This window comes from Cyclopterus lumpus, chromosome 7 (genome assembly GCF_009769545.1).
Source record: "Cyclopterus lumpus isolate fCycLum1 chromosome 7, fCycLum1.pri, whole genome shotgun sequence".
NCBI lineage: Eukaryota > Metazoa > Chordata > Actinopteri > Perciformes > Cyclopteridae > Cyclopterus > Cyclopterus lumpus.
The window spans coordinates 10,709,221-10,727,677 of record NC_046972.1 but is presented as its reverse complement, the minus strand read 5'-3'; the positions used below and the strand labels follow the sequence as shown (position 1 = coordinate 10,727,677).

The 18,457-nt window shown below is 40.5% G+C and overlaps 1 protein-coding gene across 1 annotated transcript in view; it reads right to left on the bottom strand.

Annotated features, from left to right (window-relative positions):
- The window catches only part of pex14 (peroxisomal biogenesis factor 14), a 43,780-nt gene extending 25,809 nt beyond the window's left edge, over window positions 1-17,971 (bottom strand). Inside the window, exons 1-2 of the mRNA XM_034537585.1 lie at window positions 17,861-17,971; window positions 16,526-16,576 (exon numbers count right to left, since the gene is read on the bottom strand). Of these exons, the coding sequence (XP_034393476.1) occupies window positions 16,526-16,576; window positions 17,861-17,896 (87 nt within the window). The 5' untranslated portion in view covers window positions 17,897-17,971. The remainder of the gene's footprint in view (window positions 1-16,525; window positions 16,577-17,860) is intronic.
- Between the last annotated feature and the right edge of the window lie 486 nt (window positions 17,972-18,457).

The window sequence follows — 18,457 nt, the reverse complement described above, 5'->3', positions numbered from 1 at the left end:
TATCGCACCTGTGGTCCCCGTGATTCAATTGTAAAAGTCATCCCTCTAATAGGTTGAAAGGTTTTGATTACTCTTCTTTTCTCTTAGTGTTGAAAGATACAAAGTGATTGAGCGCCCTGCCAGTAGTAATTCGTTTTGGGTAATGCATTGCATATACTATGAACCAGTTTCAATCCAAAAGAATTGCAGTTTAAACTTGTCCAAGGGATAGGTGTGGCAGGGAGGCTGCATTAAGAGCTAGATTTCTGTGACAAGCAAACAGTACAGTAGAGGATCGCGGCACAGGCAACTTTACGGAACTCCTGAAAATATATTTGACCCGACTTTAAACGACTATGAATAAGCTCAAAAGCAACTTATTAACACTTTTATTCTATCAAAGGTAAACACATGGAAACACCACACAGCATCCAGACACGTATACTACTATTATGAAGGTCTACTTTAAGATAAATGCAATAATGAAACTTCAATAGTGAATTTGACCAAAATGTGCCAGATTCCTCCCAAGAGACACTAATCTACCATTTCACTGTGACACTACCGTGACCTTGATGTACATATGGGTTACGCAAGGGGTATGGAATTTCCTTCATCTCTATATGCTGAAGGCTTATTAAAGTCAGTCACCCGGAACCTTCATTGTGACAAGCAGATTAAACCATTTGCATGGTGAACCCCAACTGATGTTCTGGGCCAAAAGATAGTCAAAACACAGAGAAAATATCCACTTTGATAACAAGACCAAATCATTCTGCTCTCGACAAAGCTCTTACTGCTCAAGTAAGTGAGCCAATGAGACTACTTGAGGTAAAGGCAGAAACCAAAGATAATAAACACACTGCAATCTAATATTCTAATATTTATTCCAGTAAATAACAGAGTGATGTAGGCCTTGAGAGAGGTAATGGGAAGAGGAAGAATATGCTGAATGAGCAAACCTTGTTTACATTCTCTTAAAATTTCAATAGCACAACATTGACAGGAAAATTGTGTCAATGTTAATAGGCATAAGTATGACATCTTAGTAAGGACCGCAGCTAGCTCAGCGGCAAACTAATGAGCCGACTGTCCATTTGGTTAAAACTATAGTGGTAGATCTTCAGGGAGAGGAAAAGTGCACTTCTTAGCAGATGACATAGATGCTTTGCACAAGTTCCACCCAGACATCTCAATCAATTATAACCACATTGCAGAGATTTCAGTCTTGTCTTGTTATTGACTTATGGATCACCCCAGTTATAGTGTTGGGTAGCACACAACTGGGCTTTTAAAGGTTTGCTATGGATAACAGTAGAGGGCACATTTAAGCCGGCAGTGTAAATAACACAACTTTTTTTTAAATAAAAACAATTTTGAAAAAACTAGTGAATAATTTTTGGTTAAATCAACAACTCTTTTGTAAAGGTTGTTGTAAAGCTTTGACTGCTAATGCACCAAAGTGCTCCATGTTAAGAGCAATAATCTTTACAAACCAGATAACCAATAGAGTGTCAGGTAAAGCCGAAAAAGAGGGGGAAACTCAATCATAGGAAGAGATAACATTAACCAACACACTTAAAGAGAGTGAAGTTGATGAGCGGACAAGATTAGAGCAATGTTATTGAGTTTGAATTGGACAAGACTTGTCTCTGCACTTGTCTGAAAATTACAATTGTGAAAACTTAAATTGTGAGAAATGAGTATGAAATCCAATTATGTTCGAACCACATGGTTGGACGCCTGAGGGAATCCATGTAACCAGTTGTATATTTTTAACTAGTAATAACACTTAACTTTAATATACAGTAAGGCCTATGGATATTTTGCAGGTGTGCATTAAAGAGGTTTCAGGATCTGAGCAGTTGGGAAATTCCTTCTTTGGTTCTTTTGGGTGGTTTCAGTATTTTAAGTTCCAGTGAGTTTCAGTTGTCGAAATAAAACTTTTGAACCACAAGAGATTTAAAAAATGTATCTTAAGAAATGTTTTAAGACTTATGTTTTTAATCTTAATTAGTTGGGCCAACCAAAGAGTTAACTAGTTAACTAAGAATGACTGAGCTTCTTAATCTCTCAGCATCTCTTAAACTTTTGATTAAAACATCGTATTTTTCCTTTTTTACAGAAAAATAGCAACACATTAATCCATATCATCTATTCCACAAAAAGATATACAAACACATTTTGTCTGCAACAATGGAGACATTCAATGGGCATGATGGAACTAGAAGTTGGGTGGGGGGGTACAATGGAGGGGCTAAAAGGAAATCATTAGCAAGTATAGGATTCAGTCTCAGTGTGAATCAATTCATTCCAAATTGCCCCGGCCTGTACATTTGTGGGGAAGTGCCCCTGATATAATAACAGACTGATAGACATGAACAAAAATTGTGTTAGGCTGGTCTCAAATTCCCCCCCCCCAAAAAAACACACGTTTGGAAGACCAAAAGCGAGAGAAAGTGAGAGACGGCAAAAAATGAAGCTCTATATTAATTTGGTGCTTTCATGGATGATTTGCTATCAGGGGCAGCTGTCTTAAATGACTTAACCCAATACCTTTCTGATACCAGAGCCCGACCAGAAAGGAATGAAGTTTTAATGCAATTATTGTGTTTCCGTTAGTCGCCTGACTGCTTGATGTGGCCAGCAGTGCTTTTTAATCTTTTTAAAAGAGCAGCTTTAAATGCCCTTCTAATTGTGACATCTTTCCCGCCTTGATGTGACCTTTAGCAGAGGAAGTAAGGCCTCATGGGAGCAGCAATAGGGGATTATTGACCCTGAGAGACATCAGGAAGTGAGGTGTAGACCCGACCATTTAGCTAACTTCCACATCCACTCTGGTTCAGACACTGCATGAGCTTCAACGGCTCTGCTGGAGCTGAACCATTCTGACAATGACTGTACAAAAGGAGCTTTTTGTGTCTTTGTGTCTTCTTCTCTTTGGGGCAGTGCTTTTCAAAGAAGCTACAATGTGAGAAAACTAAATGAACAACCACTACCGAAACTCAACTTCAGTCAAATCTGATAAAAAAGGAGTACGGGTAAAACATGGGCTTCTTTTTTCTTCTCCTGACAAACTATGAGGTCATTAAAACCTACTTTTACTTGTTGAAACAGTACAATAGGTAAATACGGTAGTTTAGATTTGTAGTTTTAGTTATTCTCTTCTGTGAATGTGGTCAATCTTTATCAAATGATTGTAACTTTTGAAATTTAAAAGATCAGAGTCAACATAGATGAAAAAGGGTCATGGAAAACTTCATTGACATCTGCTTTGCAATTGTTTAAAAATAACAGACAGCGTTATCTGTGTCAGTGTGAGAGCCATGGGCAAGGCTACGATCATGACATCAAAAGCACATTATGCAATTTTTGTAAAAAGGGTGGGGGGGGTTGGTGGACCACTGCATGTACAGACTAAACTTTCCATTCAGCAGTATTTCCCTATCACAGCTCTGTCGTCACAAACATGGAAAAGTTGAGTAAGTTCAGCGGTGAAAAAACTGGGGGCTAAAGTGCATTCAATCTGTAATAACTGTTTATTCCTCTGTTCTCATTTGGACTTTTAAAATATTTTTTTCTATGGTTTAAAATTAGATTTAAAAACTGTAGCGACGTGTTTTATGAACCAATATGTTGGGTATGCATGATTATGCCATGTGATTCCTTCACCACCTTCATATTGTAAATGTAAAAGTTATGATATGTCTAAAAAGATAAAGTTCTGGTTTAGAAATAATAATTCAGCCTCTTTCAAGATCTTGACAAACAAGATTTAAAAAACAAAGACATTTTAGTGCAGGACCAAGAAACAGGAGATCATGTAAACAGCAAAGTGTTTTGAAAATAGGATGATGCAACAACAAAGGTTACCATTCCTGAGATCTAAACTGAAGGGGAAACATGTGGCATCCAGCCAATTCAAAACTAGCTTGAGAAATACGGTATAAAGCAGAGTCTGACATTTCTTAATGTGTAACCGTCAGTCGTGCTGCCTGGGGTTGCCCTTGCTAAACTAGCGAGACAGATGACTGTTTAGATAAGGACATCCCCAGCGGGGCCCTGAGAGCCCCGAGAGCCCCAATGACTAAAGAGCAGCGACTCTGTCAGTGACACCTCACTTTCAGCCACTTTGGACAAAAATACTTTTATAGTCCACAAATTCCTTTTAATTCAGGTAAAAGGCCCAAACCATGAGTCTGGAGCTGCTCTGAGAGATGAGGGTCATCAGAGATTAACCCATGGCACTTTAGCAGTGGGGGTGCAAAAGGGGAGTCGCAGTGGAGCACAACAAACTACTTAGCCACCACAAAACATTCAAGCCCCTTCTCAGCTGCAATCCAGTAATGGATACTTCCTCAGCTCCTCGATTGGTCAAAATGTTTTCATACAATAATTTAATTCAGAAACACATTTACAAAGCAGGAGTAATCAATTTTAATTAGTTGATTTTTTTTTCATTCGCATAAAATTTAATGTACTGCCATCGATCTCCTTTGTTCTTTAATGCAGTGCCTCTTTCCTGTAATTCGAAGCTTTTCTTTTTCTTTTTTTCTTTCTTTTACAGTCAATGATGACATTCTGTGACAAGCAGTGCTTTTTAGTATGGGGAACGTTGTTACTTAACACAAGAGAGTGGAACTCTAGACCAGGAATGTGTTAAATATAGTGGGTACATGTTGGTTCTGAAATGTGTTACGCATGAAAAGTTTTGTTTAAAAATAAAAATCAAGTACATGAAAAAAAAAATGTATACAATAAAAAAATATAAATATCCATATAAAAGTTGGTAACTGATCTTTGCTTGCTGAATTTAATTTTCTCCCGATTCAAATTATATTTTGGTTATTTTACATACAGAAATACACAAATTGTAGTGAGGTGCCCGTCAATGAGTCTTCTGTGGCGAACAGCGGCGTGTGCCTATATATATTTGATCACAATAGTTACCAAACACAGTGGAATAACTAAAGAAATGTGCTCATAAAGTGGATTGTACGTTATCAAAATTCTTATATAAAATACAAGAAACGTCATCATTGGTTACTCGTTTGAATTTCTTAAAAACATGACAAATTACACATTTGAAATCATATTATAAGATAATTAAATAGAATTCTTTAAAAAAAAGAACAAAAACTGCACAGCAGTCAATAAAAATATTCAAACATTAAAACTGTGAAATAGTTTTGAGCATCAAATTAAGAGAGTTGAAAAGTTCTTTGTTAACAGAAACGGTCAAAGTAAGCCGCTGCAGTCACAAACGAACACAAAGGCTTTTCTTAAAACTGCCACCGCTCTTTGTGTTGTCCTTCATATCATCGAGCCCTTTCACATTCAATTAGTTGATTGAGGCAAAGCGCAAGCGGCACCAGCAGCAAACAACGTGAAGCTTGTGTCCAAGCGACACACCACAGAAGTTGTGTTGTGGTGTCAGAAGAAGAGCCGCCTCCATCACGAGCAACTTACAGTGACAAGCCTATCCTCCTCTGTTGATCCAAACTGCTCCTCTCACTGAGGCAGCACCCACCCAAAGACACACACACACACACACACACACACAGCAAAGCAACTTGAAGTGAAGCACTGCGATAGGTGAATGGACCAGGGAGCCGGGGTGAAGATGCAGCGGGTTGGCATCAGTTGTGTGTGCAGTCCTTTCAGTCTGCCAAATCGACTAATAAAACGAGAATAGAGAGGCCAGTGACAATAGAGAGAGGTGTCCTTTTATTGATCAAATTATTCCTTCTTGGGTACACTGTGCCACCGGATGAGAGCATGCTCACAAAGACAACAAGGCAGATTGTGACATTCCAGTGACATTATAATCGCGCATCAACCCGTCTCCAGTCAATAGGCTGAATGCACTAATCGTGTGTCTTGGATCAGCGATTTCATGGTCTTCAAAGGAGGCCAGGAATTGGTGGCATGACCCTCCACACGGGGTGAGACCCCTCTTCCCTCAGAGAGTGCCACAGAGAGAAGGAGAGGAGAAGGATGGTGTTAAGGGAGACGCATCAAGGCAGAGGCGCAGTCAGAGAAGATTAACATCGCCATCTACTGTTCAGGAGTGGTACGGGAGGAGTCAAAGGGGGCAGGAAAGCATGGCAGTTTACCCTTGCGGCCTGTCTTTCATTGAGACCTGTCAGAAACATTTAGACACACTTGCCAAACCACTGGGCCACACATCTACTGCAGCAGATAAGTCACCGTCAAATGAGGGAGAAAACTCAGGGCAGTAGGTCTGCGTTTGGTTTTGGAGAAAGAGAGCAGGCAGAGTCTGTTCCTGATCACACAAAGTGACAAAGAAAAATGTTGGCTAATTCTCCTTTTCTGGAGGCTTCCAGCTGCCAGTAAGAATCTAACCTCGAGAACAGGACAAGCATAAAAAGAGTGCGGCGCTGACAGTGTCAGAAAACAACACTCATCAGGGTCGCAGAAGTAGCAGTTCTCTTTCTTCTCATTTAGCCTGATGCCAGAGAGGATACAAACACGTCAAACAGCTCGTCAGATGGAATAATAATGCTTCATTGCAACCTTTCTGAGCACAGGAAGGCAACACGCTGGAGATTTCTTTGGTTATAAAATGTCATAAAGTGACAAAAGCATGCGTGACGTTTGGATTTGTGACACACCTAAACATAATCCACCTCTTCTGAGAAGTTCAGACAGAATTTTCAGGTTTTGCAACATAGTTGGCTGATGCAGATTGTAACATATGATGTGATATAAATCAGCACAACTGCTATGCTACTCCATCCATTCTGCCGTAAATCATGGATGTCATGCAACGTTAGTACAGTACATTTATGCATTCTTTTCTAATCTCTGATTTTTCAATATTTAAAACATGTATTTGATTTCTCTCCATACACTGTATTTCTAAAGAAGCACTTATTGTACTATCTCCTTCCTAAGTAAGCCAAGAACATTAATTAACCACAAAAAAAACAGGGTTCCCTCTCTCCTTGAAGAATGTCTCCTAAAAAGGGAAGATTTAATCAGATTGACAACAGCAGGAGAAGAAAAAGAAAGGAGTAATCAGAAAGGAATGTTGCACGTCACTCCTGCACAGCACCCATACTGTTTATGACTACGCGACAATCAGAGTTTATAGGCGTCAACACCCATCTGAACTCTTCATCAAGAGTTCCCACATGGTGACGAGAGGATAAAATACATGTTTTGCCAGGCTCCTCCAAAAGAAAGAGGAGAAGAGACAGTGAACCACTATAATGTCATGCAGGGCGGCGTGTTACAGCAAAGGGGCTGAGTTGGCAAGCAGCTCAGCAGCAGATGCGCACCTGTTCTGACATTTTCTGTCGACCTTGACACAGAAAACACATGACAAAGCCACTCTCTGCATTTCAAAAGTACAGGCTGTTTGACAAAGCCACTTCACTTCCCCCTTTTTCTCGTCCCCATGACACCTAAAAGTACTTTACACACCGTATGATGTAGTCTAAGAGATGCGAGGGTGGACGGACAGAAGGCAAGTCACATAGTTGCAGTAAATAAATAAATCTGATAAAGAGTAATATTTGGGGACAACTAAAGAGTGTTTGTTTTTTCCACAGGATTTCGGGCCAATACCTCCCTTAACATCTCACGATGTGGAGGTGACAAAGAGGCCTCAGGCTTTCTTCCATTTTTGGTCCGTTTCTATCATCTCATGCTCTCAATTTCTTCTGAAGATCATGACAGAGCCACAATGCATTCATTCATCCACTATTTTAATCAAAGAGAAAGCAAAGCGGGGCTGCCAGGAGAGCTGCTCAGGAAAACAAATGCAATCTTCCTGTTAATCACGGCATTAACAAGAAGTCGACAGTCTGGACGCACATGCCAGGGAGGGGAGCCAGTCCAGGTGTTGGATAATTGTCAGTTGTGCAAGTGGCTACGGTTGCTTTTTTTTACTGTGCCAGCCTCTGTTTCACTGCTGGTCTACACTTGCGCCCCACCTTAATGATAGCTTTTAAAAGTCCTCTTTCGGCTGAAGACTGTATACAGACACAATAGAAGTCTTGGCAAGGTTTCCCCACGCTGACTCTAGTGGACGACGGATGAAGGCTTCGACGTTCCGCTGTAGTCAGTGCCAAGTGAAGTGCAGCTCAATTTGGAAGAAGCGTCTCATTTAAATGAAAGTCCCAAAAACACTTGCCATGACAGAAAGGTTCACGTGTTCCAGGGAAAAAAAGTCCCTCATCTGTAGGTGAGGTTAACATCATTCTGGGAAGAGCAGTGGATTTGCGGACCAGTCTTAACTTTTTATTATGACACACTGAAAACTTTACAGACAACGCACCTCTGTATCACACATTTAAAGTTAGGCTAATTAGAGTGAAACGTTTTCACGTAAGTGCTTTATTTTTGCAGGTTTTAAGATCATTTATCTCAGTTTCTGTATTTTGTCACTTTCATTTTAGCCCGGAGAGAAGCCCACTATCTCTTTTTTTTCAGATTCCCCAGATAAAGCCACAATCTCAGGGCGCCACACACAGAGAAACTCTAAAATCCCATTAGCATTTTGCTTTCATTATTTTTAATCAAACCTAGAAAACTGACACATATTAATTAATATCCATTACCAGTTTTTGCCCCTCTCTCAGAGAAGACGTCCAGGGGGGAGGGAGAGAAGCAATTAACTTAACAAAATAATCAAAAAAATTGTTTCAGAAATCCCTGATAAATGTCATGTAAGGTCCCATCTAAATGTAAGAAGTGCAATACATTCTTGCTGTCATATTCCATTAAACTGCTATTACAGTCTTGATAGAACTATTAGTCACTACATTATTAATAACATTAATGTATTTACATTTTTGGTGTACAAGCCTGCTTTCATGCAATAATTTATGAACTAGACTTCAGATATGTTATAATGTTCCCCATCTAGGCTCTTTTGTGTTTATTATTGATTAACAAAACAGCCAAAATTCCAAGTCAAATCCCCCTCCGCCTACCCCCCTTAATGTATTGGAGTGGGCTGTTTACATTAAAGGACTGGAATAAAGTGCATTTACATCTGAAGCATAACTTCATAATTTACATTCCAACATTTATTAGAGGTGACAAACGAGCATTTGGTCCACTCGTGCTTTTCCACAATGCAGCACTCATTCAATCCATATAAATTATAGCTGGGCTAGGAAGTGCAAGAGCAAATTATTTTATTATATTTATGCATGTATGACTCTATAGGGGGTTACTAAGACAAACAGGGAATTACTTGATTAGGCCAACTGTGGTTAACAAAAAAAGAAATATGAGACTGAGGGGTGAGCCAATCAAATCTCAGCATTATTTAAATGTTTGGCCTCAATTCAAAAATCTAAAAACACACAGATCACGGTGCAAATGCTTAAAATCGATAAGACTTTTGTATCTATAAAATGAGAAAACGTCACTGTGTATTGTGTACAGTATAAAGAGCTCTTTCAAGTATTGCTGTTCCAATAGCTTACGCTGAGCTAGAACTAATATTATTCAATTAAAAGAAACTTGCCTAAAAGGCAGTATTATATTACATAATTAGACAGGGCAGCATTTTCAAAAGTGTAGTTACAAATGCACTGAGGGGATCCCAGCATTTGAACAAATATCTGGCGCTGTAGGGGAGCTTGCCGACAAATTAACAGCTAATAACTTACTGGGAAGCCAGATAAAGAGAAAAAAATGTTCCCCAAAGTGTCAATTACAAATATTTTTTCCTCTGATTTCCCACACTTGTGAACGTGTGATGTGCTAAAAAGCATTTTGAATAGTGTGCCAAAACTGCATGCTGTTCATTTAATCTTTTTACACACTGGATTCATTCAGAAAGAAATAATTCAGCAGCGGCAGCAGGATTGTTTAGGGTGGCTCTGAAAGCGAAGGCATATGGCTCCCTTGTGAGAGCAAGACTTGCTGGTCAGAGAGGAGAGAGACAGACGGATGGGTGCAGGCACGGGGAAATGACGGGGGATTCAATCAAATTCATGTTCATTAAAATCAGAGGACATCACAAAAATTAGAAAGATGCTGACAAATCAAAAGGTCTCAGTACCTGAATTACCATAGTCATTTACTTATTAAAGCCAGGATGCTTCCTGTCAATCAAGAGCCATCACATTCTCCATTTGCGGCGGAAAGCCAGCGTAATTGCTTCTCATACTAATCAACACAACTTGTGTAATTATGCCTTGAAAGTGACATTGGAGGCTGAGAGCGATGTGAGCAGTCTTGACAGCGGAGACATCTCAGATTCATCGGGAGATTTCCAGCCTCGCTGCGAGGAGACAAGCCACTCTCAGACCAAGTTACTCACTCGAGCAGTTTACAACCATAAACACAAAGAAAAGACGGTAAATCAAGCTGAAGTAATTACAAAGCAGAATAGAGAGTATAAAAGGAAGCTCGGCTCAATAAGGCCACTTTCCCAAGTATAGTGAGGAAAAATGACTGCGCTGTAATTAAACTGGTGTCGTATTTCTATCATTCCTTAATTAAACATATTATGACAGTTCACAAAATTGTGGGAGAATAGGAAATTACAGCTCAGTTACCATGCCGTTTACACTAATGCACTTGCTGAGACGAAAACCCTTCAAATAAAGCCCTAAGTCTTTATTATAGTTCATTGAATTTGGCTTAATCACAGACTTTACATGCGTTTCCAGAATGAACTTTGGGTAAAACTAGCTTCAACATTCCTCCGAGCATTGGAAAACTATCCAAACCATATTCCCAGGCTGCATCTGTCACTAGTCACACTGCGGCCTCGCCAGGAAGGTCAGAGCGAGGTCAAATAACTACAACAAATCAAAGAGCCACGGGCCACAACATGAGACTCTGGTATCTACACAAAATATGTGTAGTAATGACACACAGTGACAACAGCTTCTTCTTCATTTACCATGAACTTTACAGTGAATTAAAGGATTTCCAATGCCCTCGTCAAAACCCAAAGATAAAGGACGCTGTTGTCGGGGGCGAGCAATTCAGATCGAGTCCGGCTCAGCACATGAGGCAGAAACCACAAAATAAATAAAATGTATAATATGGGTTGGACTCATCTGGGCTCATCATTTTCAAAGAGGTGGGAGGAATCATCAGAAGAAGAAGAAAAAAAAAGTCCCCAACATCAAACAGAAATCAACGGATAACTCTGTCAGACTATGAAAAGAAATGAAGATGAGAGATTTATGGCTCGTAAAAAGTTCAAACGACAGGAAAACCGAAATAATCCACGTCTGTGTTACTCCTCACTCGTGACCTCCAAACTTTAGCATATGTCGAGGACAAAGTAAATAAATGCTCCACGGCCAAACATGAGAAAACAACTACATTTACTACCGTAGGAAAACAGGAAAACAGAGGCTTTTACAGGAAAAGCCTTTGTGATTCACCCTCTGCGTTCCACTCTAATGAGTCAAAAAGTGTGACCTGCACTTAAACAAGAAGTCACAGCCAGAAGCTGTAAACTCATTTTCCCCATCCGAGCCAGCAACGTCGGCAGGACCTGGAAGATGTGCTCCGAGCATGCACGATAAATCTGACGTGAAATCATAATCATAAAAGCAATTAGCTGACCCTGCGCCACTCGTCCTTGGACATGACAGTGAGAATTCATACAGAGTCCTCTAAGGAGGTTGGCTGCCTGGTTGGGCGAGGAGGGGAAAAAGTGCAACACAGCAACAATAAAATGGAGGGGCCTTCCTGTATCATTAACCACCGAAACAAACAGCGCATGATGCACAATGAGTGTTGCACTGAGAAACAGCAAATTGAGCTTTTCAAAAGAGAAAACTCCGCCACGACCACAGAAACAAACAGTGGTGTGCAGATGTTTCACAAGCAAACCTACGGGCATAGGAAATAACGCACAATTGCTGTCGTGTGATCCCCGTATCCCACATCACTCTACATTATAGCACACGCTGTGAAATACAGCCTTTAAGATCACATTCATGGTTAAGTTTACTTATGTGAAATTAAACATAAAAATATGAAGATTAATGCTTTCCACACACGCCTTTGTTCTGTGCCTTTGCAAGAGCGTTCAGCATGTTTACAGTCAATGTGACAGGATACTGAATCTATTGACTGCGAGATGGCAGGTGATCAGATTTATTTGACTTTTCTCTTTCAAGGAGTGTGTCACAATCTGAAAAATCTCTCTCGACACACACACACACACACACAGACACAGACACACACACACACACACAGACACAGACACACACAGACACAGACACACACAGACACAGACACAGACAGACACACACACACACTTTCTCGCCATCACTTCCCACCCAGTAATTACAGAGAGGCCGAACTAGTGGCTGCCACCTAGTGACCGTCTTCTCCAATAATCATGAAATATCTCTATGGCTCGCGCCCCCACTCGGACCATAACTCTGCTTTACTGCAGACAGCTCCAATAAAGGATTACAATTACAATTAAAGTAATGAGCAAAGAGGAAAAAAGGAAAATTTCAGAGAAGGTTCCCCTGACTAACTAAATGGTAGGCTAGTTTCTTGACAGAATGGAGTTACCATACCCGACTCATTACTGGCTCCCATTTCTTATTCTGCCCCTATAATTAATTTGGGGCGTGTTGAAACCTGCAGTACTCAAAAATTAAAATAATGGTTTTGAAACGGATGAATGTGAAATGAATTGAAATATGAATTATCAAATAAGAGGTTAACTTCTTGTTATTTTGATTTCATGGCAGTGGAAATGTAAAAAGGTCCAAATCACTCTTAATGCACAGTATTTTCTTTTCTTCTTTTTTCGTAATTTTCATAACAAAAAACCCACGCAGAGGATAGATTGGTGTTAAAAGGAAATACAAACACATGTTCCATGGGGCGGGAAGTCATTATGGACAAAAAATAATAGAGTCAAGACTTGAGACTTCCTGGTATCACCACTGTGTCACATTTGTGTTACTCCCACGCACAAATGACGAAAACTAACATACGAGGAACATCTGTCTGCCTGCCACTCGTGGGGTTCAGCAGAGGAGCCGCCAGGGAGAAGGAGGTGAAACAAGGAGAAAAAGAGCCAGAAGAAGACAACAGGGGACGGTAGCAGTGGTAGTGCATTCATGTCGCTGGCTGGACCAATTACGGTTGGCACGTCCTCTGCCATCCTGCCAGGTCCCCCACAACTCCTGCACTTAACACTATTCCCTTTCCCCTTCCTCTATAGTGTGATGGCTATTGCAGAGGGGCTACGGAAATTTGGAGACTGCTGAGCCAAAACAGATCACTTCAAAGCGGCTTATTTAACGCTTGCTAAATTTTTCATCACAGTCGCTTAATATCCTGGGGAAGGGGAGCTTTTGAAGTTGCTGTGAGACCGGGGATGTTCTTCTTACAATTCTTTTTCCCCTCCCATTACCACACTCCCTCTGCTGTACTAAAACCCCTAAACCTAAATATATATATATATATATATATATATATACACATATACACACACACACACACACGCGCGCGCGCACGCACGCGAAGTTAACACTATGTATGTTACAGACGCACCTCCTGCATAAGTAAACCACACACTTGCACCCCCACACACAAAGGCAGACCTTTTCATTTGATGCCTGTGATTTTTCAGTGTGGACAATTAGAGGCATTAGAATTCACAATTAAAATCAGGGACACACTGACTCGGGTTTGATGATTTGCTGCTTTTCTTTGTCCTATATTTTTTGTAAAACAGAAACTCTTTGGCTTTTGGATTCATGGACGGTTTTGAAGATTTTCTGACATTTTATAGACAAAAGAATTAATCGTAAAAATAATCGATAATGAAATTAATTTGTAAATTGCAGCCCTAATCTCAATATCAACACTGACAAGATACTTTGACTATTAAAGTTTTTTCATGTGTTGTTGTTTTTGTTTAAACTAAACTACAGTTTCCGAGAAATAAATATCTGTTAGTAATGTGGATATGATGGCCAAGCAGTTAATTTACATTTGGTTCTGAGAAGTTAAATAAATACAATTATTGACTTAACTCTTATGATGAGGAGAATACAATACAAATACAAATTCAATCTCATACAATATTGAGTCTCGTAAAAAAATGTTCTCCTACGCTTCTGGATATCATGTTGACGTACTTCCTGAACTGTTTCAGAACTGACCCTGTTTTCTAAATGATGTGATCAAAGGGATTTGTACGCACACAATTATTGTTGTGATGCATTTGTGTGGATGTGAAAGCAATGAGTACAGAGTGATAGGAGGAGACGAGGGGTGAGCACAGGGCGTCACTGCAGGGAGAGAGAGCACAAAGACTGGGGAGACACTGGCAAGACACAGACAGGGGTTGTGATGAGTGGAAGGTGGGAGGGGGGTCGGGGGGTTGTAGACGGAGACCAAGCAAGCCGGGGTGAGTGCAAGCAAAGAGCAGCGCCAGAGGCAACAGCAGCGGCTGGCAGCGACTGGTATACCAGTCAACCACGGAGCACACACTCGAACAGTCTCTCCCACCCACTTTTTCCTCTGCAACTGCAGGTCCAGACCTCTCCCTCCGGCCTGGACGGTGGCACCGGCCCCTGAGCTGGGCCCTCTTGCCACAGAGGAGAGCCCACGCCGTGCCGAGTGCCAGGGCCTGCTAATCTGGGCGAGGTGAGTCAGAACCTGTTAACATGACTGGTGTCCCCAGCCTGACACACTGGCTTGTCTGACATGCACATGTGCACATAAATGTTATACAAACGTGTGCGCTCTCGCCCCCACACACACTCTCTCTCTCTCTGCCCTCCCAACCCTGCCAGCACTCCCTTTCCTCTCATCCAGATAAAATCCTTTCAGACATAAATTTCAATTATTCACCTCATCCAAATAATGCCATGTGACAAGAATTATCCCTACTGTAATAATCCACTTAACTGGGAAAGAGCAGCTCATCAAAAAGAGAAAGGAGAAAAGGGGTTGGAAGTGAGGGTGGTGGTACGGGGAGACTTGTCAACCAGTCTCGAATCAGGACCCTCATAACAAGAATGTCTTCCATTTTGGAGGGGGCAGTCTTGAAGCGCACTGGGATGATGAAATTGAAGTAAATTGAAAGAAAGCCTGGGAGAATGCTCCCACAATCAATAACCTCAGGATTAAATTAGCCTTGGCATGAAGGGATGATGGGGGAGGATGAAGAGTGAATAGTGGTGAATGACATTGAGACATGTAGGCTGAACAATACAGCACTCCTATACCCAGGATGCGGTGCCCATACAAGTACAGTGAATGCACCTGTGATGTATTCCATCCCACTTGGCAAGAACGTATGGCTATAATCGTTGTCATCACTTGAGCCGAGCAATGTCTAATGAACACTTTCCTTCACACATGATAGGAAAACAACTGATGTTTATTGTCATTAAATGTTACTGGCTTTGCATATATTCACAACTTTGACAGAGGACTTTAGAGACAATGATTGAAGGAGGAACAAAAACATATATTCCATATTGTTTCTTTAGCTTTTTGCTGGAAAATGTGTTGCCTCTGTTTTGCCTGTTTTTGCTTCTCTTTATTTTCGTCTTGATTATTTTCTTTGATTCCTTTAGAAAAAAACGTTGGTTTATTTATACGAAGAAAAATGGTGTCCGTCTCATATCAGTAACAAATATGTGTGTCTTATCAATTCTAGAAAATGTATCTTAAGGTTGTTAAGCTTATATTTCCTGAGGTGTAATTCCCGAGATGGCGTTGTAGGCCCTGTTGTAGGCCCCGTCACATTCTGACTATGTTACTGTGATGCAGCAATGAAGCAATACTCAAAGTGCAGTGCCATTCAAATTATTTTACTTTTCTACTACATCTTCAAGAATAACTAAGGACACTTTCTTTTGTTTTTTGCAGGCGCAGGGAAACTAAACGCATGCTGTGTGACTTAGACAGTCTGTTGACAAAAGGACCCAATTTTGGGACATGACTCAAACTAAAACAAAGATATGTGGTAAAACTTTATGGCAAAACATGATTAAAGCAACTGTGAAACCACTTATTAAACAGAACTTTACTACATGCGTTTTCACTCTCTAAAGTCAAGGAACATAAAGTACACTCTCATTATGGGCTTGGGGACATCAATGTAGTGCTAAAGTGACTGGCCGCTAATTAGAAGCCTTAAACACTTGATGTCACTGAGAAATGTGTAACATCATCACATCAGCAAAGGAAAAGTAGTTTGTTGATTAAAACAAACTTATTTTATTCACTAGATCATAACCAACAACAACAATTCTGAGTTTCTCTTCTGAGTTTCTCAAATGCGTCATCAGTTGCCAAGAGTTTGCAGAGTTTCATTCTCACTAAACACTACAGCAGCTGATTTCACTGGTTAGCACACAATTAGTGCGATCAGACCGACCAGAGAAATCTGTTGTGATTTAAAAACAAGGTTTTCTTTAACATGAAATAAACTAACCTGCTTTATCTATTATAATAACCCATTACATCAAATAGGCTTATTGAAATCATTTTGTTAAATTAGTTGCCAATGCCATATGAGTCAAGTAATGTATATTGAGTGAGTCCTTACCAGTGCTTCTCTGGGGGGAGCTGCCGCATCACCTCCAGGTGGAAGGCCAGGCTGAGAACATAAACAAACACTTATATAAGACTGCCATCTATTGGAGGACTGAGGTGTTGTTGGTTTAAAACAGCAATGTTTAGATATCAGCAGTGGTCTGAAGTATAATGGTCATTTACTTAAGTACAGTGCTGAAGTACAGAATTTGGGTACTTTTTTTGAGTATTTCTTTATTTTCTGTTACTTATGTAGTGAAACAAATATTGTACTTTTTACTCCAGCACATTCATTTAATATCTTCAGTTCTAGTTACTTTGCAAATTCAGACGAATTACACAATCAACAAATACATTATGATGCACTATCATCGGTTAAGATTATTTATCCTAAGGGCAAGTCATACGCAAATTAGTCCCAACTTTTACCAGCTGCAACATAAAGTAATTTACACATTACTGTATTCATATTTATATTAATGTAATATATACAATTCTGAAATGGGCCACTCTAAATAATGAGTACTTTTACTTTAAATATATTTGAATGCTACTAATGTTGTACTATTACTTATTACTACACCATAGTATTGATACTTATACTACAGTACTTATCTTCGTGCCCCACTGGATAGCAGTGATCAATGTATCACATGCATGCTGCATAACAGGGTTATAACAATACATGTGCTTATACGCCAGTTTATTATTCATTCAGTAACTGAGTAATTGTTTTTGTAAATGTAAGCATGCAAGACAATCATGAATTCAGTTCCTTACTTAATTAACTTTCTCCCCTGCTTCATCAGTCTCTGGGTTAAATCAACATAAAAATCGACCTTTGAACGAAGCACATTTAATTCTGGATACAATTATTTTACATTCAGAATCTGATCTGCCTGCTGAACTTAAACAGACTGTAAACGTAGAGGCAAAGAAGAAGCTGTCCCTTACTAAACTTAGTAAATGTCGTAATGGTCCCTTCTCGTAAGTTTAAACCGCCGCGTAAAGTCCACCACACCTGTTTGACTGACGGTGACCATTTTAACTGACTTGGTATTCAGGTGGAAAGGACGCCTGGGTTTAGCAAGCAACGCGCACGAACATCAGCTTGGCCATTTCGCGTCAACATGTCAACGACAGCATGTCGGGGGGCGGGCAACTTTTGAAGCGTTGCAGGAGCTAGCCAGCATGCTAACTAGCGAGCGAGCTAACTTTAGCTAGCAGAGCGGTTATAAACATGTCGTGAAGACACTCAAAGGGGCCACGACGTCCAAGCACGTTATACAAGTCCACTGTCGTATATGGACATCGAGAAGGTACATGTTTTAGTTGCGTGAATGTCGACCTGTGTTGGAGGACCAGGCTGGTCGGAGGATGCCATCTTCCTGCCCCTCGTCTGCTCTTAGGACAGGCTGCTCGAGGGAGACGCGCTCGATTGCTTTTCCTGGAGGATGTCAGCGGTCCACGTTCACCACGAAAGAAGTTGAACAGTTGCCTTCAGTAAACACAGCACAGGTCGCTTGAATGCTGAATTGCAACGTGTCGAGAGCCCCTTGTGTTTACAAGCAAGTGCAATATCACATTCATTGATACACAAATATTAAATTCAGCTGTATGGGCCAAGTATGTGCAATGCCATAGGCTACTAAGACACACAGTGAAGACATAATTAGCCAAATATGTTGACACAGGGCCCCTTGGCAAGATGGTCTCCAGATTAATAATGCAGGAACAGCCTTAAAATGCTTATTGTTTGAGAAGATATTGTGCTTTCATTTTCTTACTTAAAAGACTCTCAACGACAGTGAAAATGGGTCTAAGATCCTGTCATTCTGGGGGGGGGGGGGGGGCCTGAGTTTCTGGGGGCCTGGACAGTTGTCCCCAATGTCTGTTTGCTAATCCGGTCTGGCCTCGCAGTCTGACTGCTCCAAGACAATCCTGT